The 13901-nt window shown below is 43.1% G+C and overlaps 1 protein-coding gene across 3 annotated transcripts in view; it reads right to left on the reverse strand.

The window, feature by feature from the left end:
- Positions 1-13901, reverse strand: part of LOC138265504 (gametocyte-specific factor 1-like) — a 424543-nt gene that overhangs the window by 371772 nt on the left and 38870 nt on the right. For all 3 annotated transcript variants that reach the window (XM_069213286.1, XM_069213284.1, XM_069213285.1), the window contains exons 3-4: positions 7514-7640; positions 5490-5590 (exon numbers count right to left, since the gene is read on the reverse strand). In XM_069213286.1, coding sequence (XP_069069387.1) covers positions 5490-5590; positions 7514-7640 — 228 coding nt within the window. The remainder of the gene's footprint in view (positions 1-5489; positions 5591-7513; positions 7641-13901) is intronic.

Here is a 13901-nt window from a genome sequence, read left to right on the forward strand (position 1 = left end):
AGGAGCCAATGCCATATTGTTTGGGACTCTCTAGATAGGGGTAGGGATCTCGTTCCCCCCCTGTCTGTTCAGATAATACATTGTTGTCGTATTGTCCGTTTGTATTAGGAGAGACTTCCCCTGAATCGATGGAGCAAAAGACTTGAGTCAGATGGACCGCTCTGAGCTCCAGTAGATTGATGTGGTACTTCTTTTCGTTGTCGGACCACAGGCCCTGAGCTTGAAGGGGACCCAGATGAGCCCCCCCATCCCTGAAGAGACGCATCCGTTACCAGAATGTCGGATGGAATTACCTGGTGAAACGGAGCACCTACTGACAGGTGAGGTCTGTGCATCCACCATTGCAATGACTGACGTGCCGCTATTGGTAGCCGCACTCGGTCCTCCCAGTGACCTGTCCTTTGGCTCCAGTTGTTCTCCAACGCCTCTTGGAGGGGCCTCATGCGCAGCCTGGCATTTGGGACAATGAAAATGCATGATGCCATGGAGCCCAGCAGAGATGTCACCTGACGGGCCGTTGGTGCGTCGGATTTTAACAGGTCTTGACACTTCCTCTTTATTGGTAATAGTCGTTCCTCCGAAGGATACACTCTTTGGAGCTCTGTGTTTAGTATAGCTCCCAGGTAGTGGAGGTTCTGTGTTGGAATCAAGGTGGACTTTTGGTAGTTGACTTGAAGACCTAGAGACTCGAAAACCTTGAGCACAATGTCCCGATGGCTTCTCGCCTGATCCGGAGAGGAAGCTTTCAGTAACCAGTCGTCTAGGTATGGGTAGACGAAGATTTTTTGTTTTCGAAGATGTGCCGCTACCACTGCCACACATTTCGAGAAGACGCGGGGGCAGACTTCAGGCCGAATGGTAGCACTCTGAACTGATAGTGTTGTGAGGCTATCTGGAAGCGCAAGAATTTCTGATGCTTGGGAGCTATCGGGATGTGAAAATATGTATCCTGCAGGTCGATGGAGCACATCCAGTCTCCCTGATGTAGTTGAGGGAAAATCTGGTGAAGAGCCAGCATCCTGAACTTCTGTTTTCTTATGTACTTGTTCAGCAGCCGCAAGTCCAGAATTGGTCTGAAAACGCCGTCTCAGCCTTTTTTCGCCACTAGAAAATAACGGGAGTAAACCCCCTTTCCTCTGTGCGCAAGTGGAACCTTTTCTATTGCCTTCTTTTGTAAGAGGGCGAGAGCCTCTTTGCGCAGCAGGTTGAGATGAGATGGATTGCATTTGGCTGGTGGCAAGTGCGGTGGAGGTTGTCTGAAAAGAAGAGAGTAGCCATTTTCAACAATGTTGAGCACCCATTTGTCTTTTGTGATAGAGTGCCACTCGTGAAGAAAATCTGTGATACTTCCCCCCACCGGAGTGGTGTACAATGTCGAGGGAAGCGAGATCTCATTGTTTGGCCGGCGCTTTCGGTGTGGACTGCTGAGGTCTACTTGACCCTCGTTCCCTTGTGGCCTTACGAGCCTGAAAAAGAGGGTGTCCCTGCCTTTGCTGTGACCTCTGGGACCAGTGAGGTGTTCGAACCCTCTGCTGGTAAGGGCGCCTGTCATAAGGCCTTCTTCCTCTCCAGGCCTACTGCCCTCATGGTGTCCACTTCGGTCTTCATGAGGGCCATTTCGTCATCCGTATGGGTACCAAACAGCGAGTTCCCGTTGAAAGGGAGATTTAAGATGCGCTGTTGAGCTTCCTGTTTTAAACCAGTCAGCCTCAGCCAGGAAGACCTTTTTGCACAGATTCCATGTGCGTACCCATGCGCAGCTAAGTCTGCTCCATCCGCCGCTGCGCTGATGACTTGGTTGGATACCAGACATCCCTCTTGCAGGATTTCTTGGAAGTCCTGTCTGTCTTCCCTGGGCAACCTTTCTGTGAACCTGTTGAGGGAGTCCCACAGAGAATGGTCATACCTGCCCAGGAGTGCAGAAGAGCTGGAGACCTTGATTATGGATGCCGCCGTGCCGCAAATTTTTGTCCCCAGAGAGTCAAGATGCCTGCTCTCTTTGTCCGGTGGGACCGTGGAGGATGATGCCACAGAGTAGGTTTTTCGTGCTGCGGCCAATATTACAGAGTCCGGTGGCGGATCCGTTCTTAGAAATAAAAGGTCCTGTTCAGGCGCTTTATATTTTTTTCAAAATCCTCGCCGGAGCAGATTTGAGGGTGGCTGGAGTCAAAAAAGTGTCCATGGTCGGCTGCAACAGACCAGGCACTAGCGGCCGTAGCTTTTTTGAAGCTGTTCTATGTTGCAGAGTCTCAAAAATGACTGACGAGCAGGTAGATGGTTCTGGAACCTCTATATTTAACTTCTGCGCTCCCCTTAAAAGCACCTCATTAAAAGTGGTGATGTCATCCACCGGTGAGACCCGAGCTGGCGGAGAATCTGTTAAGGTGGGGGAGTAACACCCGACTGATGATCCTGACGACGACCAAGAGGGCGATCTTCTGTGTCGTGATCTTGACCTAGATCGTCGCTGGGAACGTGACCTGCTGCGAGACGCTGTAACAGAGCGCCCAGGCCTCGTGGTCGGTTGACGCGGAGCAGAACTAACCTGTCCTGCCCGCGCTGTAGGTGATGGTGTTCTCGGAAGAGAGGCAGTAGGCGAGTACATTCGTGAATACTGCGAATCCGGGGAGGCCGCTGGTCTATTAAGGCTCTCCAACCATCTTGGTGATAAGTTGATGGGTAAAACATGCCCCGATGATGCCGCTCTCGAACTAGATGAATCGCTCCGTATGGAGACCACTGGAGATGGTGCGGCCTGGTCTGCTGGAGGGAGGCGATGTTCTACTCCCTGCGAGACAGGTAAAACCTGTGTCGACGTCAACGGCTGTGCCGACGTCGAAGGGCGCCCCACCGGTTGTGCTTGCCTCGACGTTGAGTGTCTCGACGTTGAGTGCCTCGACGTAGAGTGTCTTGACGTCGAACGGCGATCTTTGGACCTCGACCTACTCGCCATTGTGTGCCTCGACGTGGAGCGGTGGGAGGCAGACGGCGGATGTCGCTCTTGCCGTCGTGGTGATCTCGACGCCGTGTCTCTCGACGTCGGGGGGCGTGAGGTCTTCGGCGGCGAACGGGAACGCCAGTGATGGCTCGACGTCGATCGGCGGGCTGCCGTCGACGGAGATATGCCCCTGCGATGGCCATGTTCCCTCAACGTCGTATCCTTCGACGTCGGGCGGGTCGCCGTCGACGGCGATCTATGGCGGTGAGATGGTGGCAGCGACGACATCGACGGGGAACAAACAGGTACTTTCCTACCTGATGAAGTCGACCTAGCCATTCTCTCCTGAGAGTGGCCTGTTGGCTGCCTGGGAAGCGAAGAGGATGATGTTTTCTGCCTCTCATGAAGCCCATGAAGCCTGATCTTTTCTCTGTCATTCAGAGTCCTCTTTGACATATTCTTGCAGTGTTTGCAAGTGTCAGGGCAGTGACTCTGAGGCAGGCACACAATACAAAGAGTGTGTGGATCTGACTGGGCCGGGCCTTCTTCTTCCCACAAGAAGGGCATTTGACAAAAAGGGAAGGCATTTTTCTGTCAGGAAAAAACTACCAAACTCAGACAATGATGTTAGATGTTGAGTAAAACAGGAAAAAACGCTGTTTTAAAGTATTTTTCTGAGAAACACTCAGAAAAACTGAGAGCTCAATGCTCCAGGATCCTCTCAGAAGAAGCTGGAAAAAAGAACTGCCCTAACTGTGAACCAACTGTCACCTCTCCTTCACCCCTGAGGCATGGTGGGATACTGGAGGTGCTCAGGGTCTTAAAGGCACGGTGCCAAAGTTTTTATGGTTCTCCTGTGTTAACCTGCATGCAGCCTATTGGCTAAGAATGCTCCATTGTTTTTCCAATGTAGTTTTTTCTCTTTTTTCTCTAAGTGATTACTACTGCTTATTTCCCTAAGCCCAGTTTTGGGGGCTTGGGTAGATATTTATTCTCTATTGTAATTTTTATTATGATAAAAAAAAAAAAAACTTCATAGAAATAAAGCATTTTAGCCTGTTTATGATTATAGCCTGCATTGCCGTTTTACACATGTATATATGAGTTTAGTATGAAAGTTATGTCTACTAAAAATGCTATATATATATTTTTCGTGCATATTTCATACTTTATATGTGTGTATTTGATGTATGCTCCGGGGTCCCCGCACAAGGGCGGGAATATTCAATGTTTATGACTATTGATGAGGATCCCCTGGAAGAGAAATATGTGAATTGTATTTTAGCATGAGCAAATATAAATGTGTAGGTTTGCTCATGTGAAAAATTTTGGTGTTTAGAAATTCACTTTTCCCCCTAACCACTTTTTTCCACAACCCTCGAAGAACTTCCACTTCTGCCCTTGTCAGAAGCAAATTTCCAACCCTTCTCAGTATGGGAAACAATTAGAGAAGAGCTGGTGAAAGTCCTTGAAACATGCACGCTAGTAGGTTTGCACAGACTCAAAGGAATTCCAAGCCTGGAACTATTACTTACTGCTTCCTCCAGCCCCAGTATGTAGATCTGCTGAAAGCTAGCAAAATAAGAAAATTGCTACTATTCAAGCCCTACTATAGTATTAGCCCTTAATCAAAGGCTATTATCAGCGCTCTTATATAATGAGATTATTGCCATAATTTGTTGCTGCACTGCATGGTACCAAAGGGACAAGCAGATTGTTTAACAAGACAAGTAGATTTATAAAACAACCTGTCCCATGGACAACCAGATATTCTATTAAATTCCACGCCCCGGACGGGTATTTTTGGCTTCTGTGCAAGACAATCATGCATGTACATAGAGGACCCAGAATGGCATCTAAAGGGACCAAGAGCTAGGCTTGTGGTCTTGAAGGACACACCTTATGCATCACCCTTTGCTGAGTGCGACTACCACCTCATCAGACTGTTGAAGACCGACAGTCTTGGCAGCGACTGGTTATACCATAGGACTGGACATTTTATCTGTGATCTGCACAGGGCGATTATCTCATGTTCAAAATTGTCTGCTTGTCACCTACAATCGGGTTCGTCCCCGCATTAAAAATCAATGGGCCTTAAAATAGAGGAATGCGCTTGTCAATCCTAAACACCGACCAGCAATTCAAAGTTAATGCCTTAATTGGGAAGTATAGTCTAGCGGAAAGTAGGAGGAAGGGAATCTGGAGTACCAGGTAAAGTGGATCAATAACTAACTGAGCTGAGGCAGAAGAATAAGTTGAGTGTATGTTGAGGGACTCTCTAGACCCTAGGGCAAATTGCCTGGGTGCAAGTGGTGAAAGGCATTTTATACAGTAGTTGGGTCATTATCAGTTTTAGATCTTACCTTCCCCACCTTCCTCTGTAACGTAGCCTAGGTTGGTTAGGGCTTATAGGGCCATCTGTGTACACATTTGTTGAAATTTGACAGATGTAAAAAAAAAAAAAAAAAAAACACCAACAAAAACACACCGATTCAACAATTGCATTAACACAATTATAGGTGATTTGACAATCACCTTAGAACTTGCTTACCTTTCTGCACTTTATAATGTGGTATGGAAACCTGCAGGCCCTGATTTGATGATTAGCATCATATGGACATTGAATCAATTGTTCTTTATCATAAGAATCCACTGGAAAGGAAGGGGAAGGAAAGAAATAATGGAACAAAATCAACACAGAACGGTTGTTTCACTATTAATCTATTTCTTCAACACACCTGCCCCTTACCAAGCCTCCACAGGTTTACTCGCTGTTATGTATAAATGAACCAAGACAGCAGGTAACGGAAACAACTAAAGTTAATGGTTCATATTACCTATTGCATGTCACTCCATCTGGTTTGGAGCTCCAACTACAATAGCCTCTTTGCTGTTTGATTCCTTGCAAGTGTCCGTTCTATGCACAAATGGACACTGGCAAGGAATTTAACAGCAACAAAGCAGTTGCGGTTGGACCTTCGAGCTACTGTCTGTTCCATGTATGAGAACATATATAAATGATCACATTTCACAAGATACAACAGTAACAAGAGCATTTCCTATAAATTACACTCACACTTTCACATTATCCGTGTTCAGGTCTGCTCACATTAACCAAATATGCAGAAAAGGTGCGCCATTCGGAGATTTAAGGGTCCACTCTACCAATTGGGGTGGGAGTCTTGATTCCCCACTGGTGTTAGATATTTGGGAACAGGAGCCCTCACTCACCATTATGTGACATGCTTCATCATCTAGCCATGCTTCTCTTCAGGCGGGCACTGCAATGCCCGACGGGCCCTTCAAGAGGGCTCTTTGCCAGAGATCTTTTCTTAAGAAGATGTCATTGGTGAAAGTGTGTGTGTGTGTGTGTGTGTGGGGGGGGGGGGGGGGGGGAGAAGAGTGCTTACAGAACATAATGGTCTGGTTCCCTATAAAGTTAAGATGTGCATGCTTAACACCTCAACTGTTGGTGTATGTATGAAAAGGCTGTGTATGTTCCCTACACTACAGAACCTATGGTCAACATGTTTCTTGCCTATGTCATCACAAGGATCTAGCGGCGTCTCATCAGGACCCAACATATAATCCCTAATCCTCGCTAAAAGAGTGAGAATACTCAGTGTAAATTAGATCAATATCATCTCCCACTCCAATCGGTAGAGTGGAGCCTCAAATTCTGTAACGGCGCACCTTTTCTGTATATTTGGTTCATTTTGGGAGTGAGTACACTGGACCTTACAACTCTTCCAATTTTATGCCCGCCACTTTTTTTCTTAGAGTACTGCTCCCATTAACTACAACACATAACCATAGTATATGTAGTTACTAAGACCAATTGCAGTAGAAATTAAGTAGTTTTCAGTTAACCAATCGCAAGTTTTCAAGACAAACAAAAACCACCAACTGCATCCAACAGCTAAATCTCAATTTATGTACAATAGGCATAATTCTTTATTTTAAAAGGGTGTATCTTTAGGGCAAACATGGCCTTGAAAAAAGTCCAGTGATTTACTTTGGACATGGACCGTTAGCAATGATTACATTTAGAAGCATAATCTGCTCAGAAAAGAGCATTATAAAATGATGCCATGTTAAAGGAATGTTCAAGTACTGCCATAGAGGTAGTGTTTACAGTAACAAGTTAATCGGTAATGGTGAACTGGATAGAAACACTGGTCAATGTAATCACAAGTAGTCATGGCAGGCAAGTGCAAGTACACTGAAGATCAGATTATGGAAGAAGGTTATTGAGATGGCAGGTATTTTAAGGGGAAAGGCAGAAGTCAGAAAAAAGGACAGTTTGCAGTTTTTTTGTGAAGTAACGCCTTGAATAAGTGATCGTCTGGAGGTTGCAAAGAGAGAAAATCAACTTCATAATGCTTTGAGCTACTCTATCACATATCAATGCATTAAAATACCAAACCTACAAATTCAATTTGTGCTCGATCTTCTATTCAAACATGCACAAATCAATCAAGAATTTGGGTGCACTTATCTGTATTACCGCCATTTACATTCACCAGTTAAAGTTTATTATGCTTTATAAAAAATAAAAAAAATCCCCATCCGTACAATAGTAGTCTTGTATAGGTTCAATTTTAGGCTCTTCTTTCAGTTCAACTTGACGCCAATTTGTTTTCTTCTTCTTCGGAAACCGAACATTTGGTGTAACGGCAGTTTCCTTTGGTTTGGGTTTATCCTGAAAGTAAAGAAAAATGTAAGAAAGTTCATCTGTTAATCACTAAGTTGCTGACCATGCAAACAGGATATTTGTCCCAACTGCTTCTACCATTACTTCTTGTACAACTATTACCTCAACACATCAATCAACTCTTACCACTTTGTCAACTTGTTTATTAAATTAAGTTTAATCTTAATAATAACATCTCCTTTAGTGGAAAATGGAGCCATAAATAGCTAAATTCAGTTATATCCGTTAAATGTTCAGTACTTTAGTATTTATTAAATTATTTGGTATTCAATTTGGCTACTGCAGCTGTAAATAGGCTACAAATGTCTTATTTCTTAAAATGTATTTTTGACAGAAAGAAAGGTTTGTGAGCACATGTATGAGGATGAAATTATTTGAAAATGTCTCTCAGATCACAAACACTGGCAGTTTTACAGAATGGTAACTATCAAAGATCCAAGGCAGGAGAAAGAAGAATTTTGTTTATTAATATTTTTGAATAGTGAGTGCTAGATTCAAGGTGTGTCGAAACAATCTACAAATGAGGCTTTCACAGAAAAAAAAACAAGTAACATCAAAGTAATCACAAAGTGTTGAAAGTATAAACAAATTCTAAATCCCAGCACAAAATGAATATTAAATGCAGAAGTGAAAAATGTTGAAAAAAAAATTCATGTTTCTTATGTTCGAAAGAAATTAACATAAAATAAAAAATAAATAAAAATAAAATAAAAAAGACAGACCTTTTATGAAGGAACACACAAGTAAAGAGGCAATAAGGTTGAAAAACAAAACCTAAAAACCACTGAAATCTACATGTTATGGGTAACTGAGCAAATAGCAACTCATCCCCAAAGAGTTGTTCAGGACCTCTGAAAAGGTCAAACATATACACTTCTATCGGATTTACACTTGAAAGTACATCTGACCCTACGGCAACACAAACTTCTCCCCACGGGAGCATTATTAGTCATGAACACTGAATAGTGTCTCCCAGGCAGAGAAAACCAATGATTGTTTTAAATTAAGGAAAGATGCTTTTTATATATATATTATTTGGGGAAAAAACAGGAAAAAACAGAAGAAATAGATAAATAGGAACACAAATTCTCCATGGATCCAACATATCTCCTGCTCAGATCTGATTGGTGGCCACCACTTCAACCATAAGTGTTGGCAGCCATCTTGCGACTTGACTCATCCAAGTCTCAAGAAAAAACAATATATATATATATTTTTTTTTTTTTTTAAATCAATAAGTGGGTAGGGTAGGAATACTCTGGCACCCCTAGGTCTTGTGGTGCAGACCAAAAATGTTTTTTAAAAAAAATTACAAAAAAAAAAAAAAAAAAATTGGCAGAGGTTCCGGCGCTTGTTTTTTTTTTATTTGCCCCCCAGGGTGGGCCAAGTTTTGTGGGGATATGTTTAATAAAATTGGACTAGTGAGGAGCATGTGGGCCCCTCACCTGGCAGCTTTCACTAGTTACCCCACATATTACATTACTCATTATATCTTCTATGACATCATTAATAATATCATAGTAACATAAGCAGTGAAATTACTGATGATAAAACAGTGCGTGGCGGGGGGGAGAGTTACAGTTACTTTAGGGCACGAGTTATAGTTTCTTGAGTTACCAACTATAACTGCATAAGTGCTGAATTTCTATGGTTTTTTTGTGTGTAAATTCTTAACCCAACTATAATGTCCCTGTAGCCTTTGTTTTTTTTTTGTGTGTGTGTGTGTATATATAAATATATACACATACATATAAATATACACACACACACATATATAAAACACATATATGTTTTGTTTTTTTTAAGTTACAAAAAAAAGTGTAAAGGTTACAGGGACGTTATAGTGGGGAACTAGTATTTAAAACAAAAAAAACAAAGAAATTTACTTTATAAAAAAAAAAAAAAAAAAAAAAGTTACGGGGACGTTAAAGTTAGGTTCTCAATTTACTCGCACAAAACCATAGAAATTCAGCAGTTATAGTAACTAACTTGCGCCCACACCATGCACAGTTTTTATTCAATATTTTGACTGCTAATGTTTCACTGATATTTTTAATGACAATGTAAAAGTCATCATGAGTGCTGTAATACAGGCCGTAGTTTGCAGTGCAAGGTGAGGACGCGAGATATAGTTACCTTATGGTGCGAGTTATAGCTAGTTGAACTAACACCCCATAAACACCCAACCCAGTGCCGCAGGGCCTGTCTCTCTGGGTGTGAGATTAGGTGTGAGAGGGTGTCTCTGGGTTTGGGAGGGTGTGTGATAATGTGTCTGGGTGCGAGAGTAAGTATGAGAGTCTCTGGTGTCAAAGTGGGTGTGTGAGTGGGTATCTGAGTGGATCTGTTAGTGAGTGTGAATGTCTGAGTAGGTCTGAGTGGGTGCGTGGGTCTGTGAGCGAGTGTGCGAGTCTGAGTGGGTCTGTGAGCAACTGTGCGAGTCTGAGTGGGTGCGTGGGTCTGTGAGTGCATCTGTGATTGAGTACATGAGTTTCTGAGTGGGTCTGTGAGTGACTGCATGAGTCTCCAAATTGGTCTGTGAGGCCAACAGCTGAACCCACTGAAGTACAAGTTTTGAAAACTGGTCAAAGGCCAAGAAAAAAAAAAAGTGTTTTAGTAGCCTATGAAAGGCTATATTGTCAATTTCAGAATCTATTTACTTTAAAAAAATAAAGTCTTCTAAGAAACAGTCACTAAAAACAAACCATGACCAGAAAACTTTCACATATCTTTTTTAAAAGCAGTTTAGGAGACAATACGGATAACGTAACCTAATAGGCCACATCTTGCGTAAAATAAACTCTGTGCTGCTTCTTTAACAAGCAACATGTAACCACTATCCTATCATGCCCTAAATGAGACAGTTGTCTGTAATTTTTCCAGCCCTTTCTAACTGGATTCTGCAGCATTATGCTCCGGAATCCAGGTTTTTACCTTTCTAAACCTTTACAAAACACCGTTGCTCAACGTCTTTTAGGTAAAAGATCTTTTTTCTGCTCCTTAGCAAGATTCTTTTTCCCTTCCAAAATCTCATACTATTTTGACAAGTGTCCCACGTATGAGAAAAAAGCCCAGACTCTTATGAAGTACTTACTGCATGCATATTTGATTCTTATCACCTTGACCCCTGCAGGACAGGGAGAACACCTAGGCGGTAAGAGCTTCAAGGTGTGAAGAGGAGTACAGAGGACCTGAAAGGCATGAACAGGGTGCAGCCTCTACCTTTGCTTTTTCCACGACTACCAAGGACCCTGGGGGGTGGGGGGGGAATATCCAAAGAAAGATCAGAGGAAGTAAAAAAATTACACACCTCATCTACCTTGTAATATGATGTCAAAGATAGCAAAATGGGTCTGCAAATACAAAAAAGGTGAGTGCTTGATTTCAAATACCCCATGACACATTCTAATAACAGAATGATTTTCAGCTGCAACCCTCCAGCTCTGTCACTAGAACATACCGTTTCTCCCATACATCTTTCTCCAGTGTCTATGGTCGTTTCTTCTACCTACTGGCCTGCTTCATCTGTGGCATCTCCATCACCTGAACTGCCATCTCTTACTGATGTACCTTTGATGCCTTTAAGGAGCCAGAGGTATTTGGGAGGCAGACCAAGAACTCCAAGAGTCTTAGTCAAAGGTCACAGCATCATCACTGGCAACAATCACCACCACATCATTATTCTAGAGTACATTATTCTATATATACAAATCACCCTATATTAGCATGATGTTCTAGATTAACTAGCATTATCTCTCAAAGCAGTCACGTATTCTTCCTAAATTTCTTCAATTTTGTTCGTAAAACATTGGCACTTCACTAGATCTCTCCCTATCACCATCAAGGAAATTGGATATGTGCCATAGATCTACAAATCCCCATCATTCAGAAGCATCAGATATTTCCGAAGTTTCTATTAGGAAACATAATTTACTAGTACTAAGTTCTACCTTTTAGTTTCATGTCGTCAACAAACCTTTTTTAAGTACATGGCGGTGGTCGGAGCCTATCTCATACAAATTTAAATTTTCGGCCATCCCTACCAGGTAGGCTGGCTCTTCAACGCAACAATACCTCAAGAAGTCTAGAATCATTACAAGATTGCAGTTTTGGTACCTCTGCAGGCAAGATTCAATGTCAATCATTCAAATCTGCAGCAATTCCGGTACCATCCACCATTATCTGGGAAGCAACCACAGATTACTTATCAGCAAAATCTTATCTTTTGGAGGAGAGACAGTGTTCTATTTGCCTGAAGTGTGTTTCATAAACTTAAAATAAATTAAACATTTAAAAGCCTGTCCACTTTCTTCCCTAGTGGGCTTGATGGCATCCAACATCTATCTTGTTCTGAATACCAGTCAGAGGATGAGGCCACTGCAGCAATGATTGGACCACCATTGGAGTCCGCTCCTGAGCAGGGCAGGTGGGAGGACAAGTTAACTCTCAAACAAGCAGCACATGATTCCTCTCAATGGCAGTACTGATAAACCTATTGAAGAGTGCCTTTGCAATCAGAGTCTCCTTCCCGCCCATTATGAAAGATGCCTCTTTGCTGGGTTGGGGATTCAGCGGGTACCTATCAACTCATGTAACATGTGCAGTGGTACTGTGGTCAAGGTCTTTGAGGGTCCATCTGCAACTAAATTACTGATCTTTTTCACTTTTCAACAGAGGGATACAGAGGCACATTTTGCATGCTTATATTAGGGATCATTTCAGGCCCCTTAGACCAATGTTGGGGAGGACACAACAATGGACTACAAGTTCAAGGCGTATGGGAAGCCAAAGAAAAGATCCCATCAACCTTCTACAGCGGATGGCAGTCCATTAAGCCTTCAAGTCTTTTCCACAAAGGTTTGGGAACATAGTCCCTGTTTTCTTAAATGGACAATGCAACAATGTATGACATCAAGCTATATCTCTAGACACCCAAGCAATTTGCAAGTGGCCAAATGCGAAGAAGCTGCACATCAAAACAATTCACGAGCCTGACATCCAGAATGCGGAAGCAGATTCTGTCAGCAGAAGAATAAAACTGAATTACAAATAGATGCTCAAAATTAAAAGTTCTACACGATATCTTTTGCAAATGTAACTTTCCAGGTACTGATTTATTTGAAAAACAAAAAAATGCCCAAGTTTCACATCCCGGTTCTACTAATCAGGAGCGCTATCTCTTGCTCAGTGGTTCAATAAAATAGGTTTAAGCATTTAAAATTCAACTGTTTCCCTGATGCTCAACATACTGGTGAAAAAGAAGTTATGTTATGTTTTTGTACAGCACACAACTTACCCGGGGGGGGGGGGTATCAATGAGCTAAAAGAGAGTGTCATGGGCAGAGATCAGGCGAAGAGCTCGGTCTTCAATATCTTGCGAAACTGAAGAAATGAGAAAGTGGTTCTGAAGTGCAGAGGTAGGTCATTCCATGCATTGGGAGCTAGGTAAGAGGAGGCCCAGGAGCTGGATCTGGTTCTGCATATGCAGGGGATGCGGGAGAGTAGAGTCCAGCTGAGAGAAGGTAGGTATATGGAAATTAATGTGATTATTGAGGTTAGATGGACTGATGTTGTACTAGGCTTTGTGTGCGTGAGAAGTTTGAAGAGCACCCGTTTGTGGATGGTGACCCAGTGGGGGTCTTTGAGAGGCAGGGTGATGTGGGTGTAGGAGTGGGGAGTGCAAGTCTGAAGGAGAGTCGTGCTGATTGATTTTGATTTGTCTGGAGTCTACTGGTCAGTTGCCTGGCGATTCTAAAGTAGAGTCAGTTGCCATAGCCCAGTTTTCTGGGAATGTGGGCCTGGGTGATGATGCTGCAGGCGTTGAAGTTAAGTCACTTGAAAATCTTCTTGCGTTTCTAGAGCGAGGGGAAAAAAAAGGAGTCAGAACTGCATTCACTTGGCTTGTCATAGAAACCTGGTTGTCTATTATTATTCCAAGGTTCTTCACATGCGTGGTCAGAGATCAGCAGGCCAACATGGAGTCCGTGAATCAGGTGACTTGACCAAAGAGGACTACTTTTTGTCTCTGTTGAACTTGAGGCAGTTTGGTTTCATCCATGTGGCGACTTCGGACATGCAGGCAGGGAAGTTCATTTGGGTGTTGAATGTTTTGAAGGAGAGGGGGAGAGGATGAGCTGGGTGCCGTTTGTATAGGATAGAACATTGAATCAGTAGGTGCAAATGACGAGTTAAGTGGGCCCGTGTGTGTTGACTAGCATGGGACAGAGCAGGGATCTTTGTGGATGGGTTCGG

The sequence above is a fragment of the Pleurodeles waltl genome, chromosome 11 (assembly GCF_031143425.1).
Source record: "Pleurodeles waltl isolate 20211129_DDA chromosome 11, aPleWal1.hap1.20221129, whole genome shotgun sequence".
Lineage (NCBI taxonomy): Eukaryota > Metazoa > Chordata > Amphibia > Caudata > Salamandridae > Pleurodeles > Pleurodeles waltl.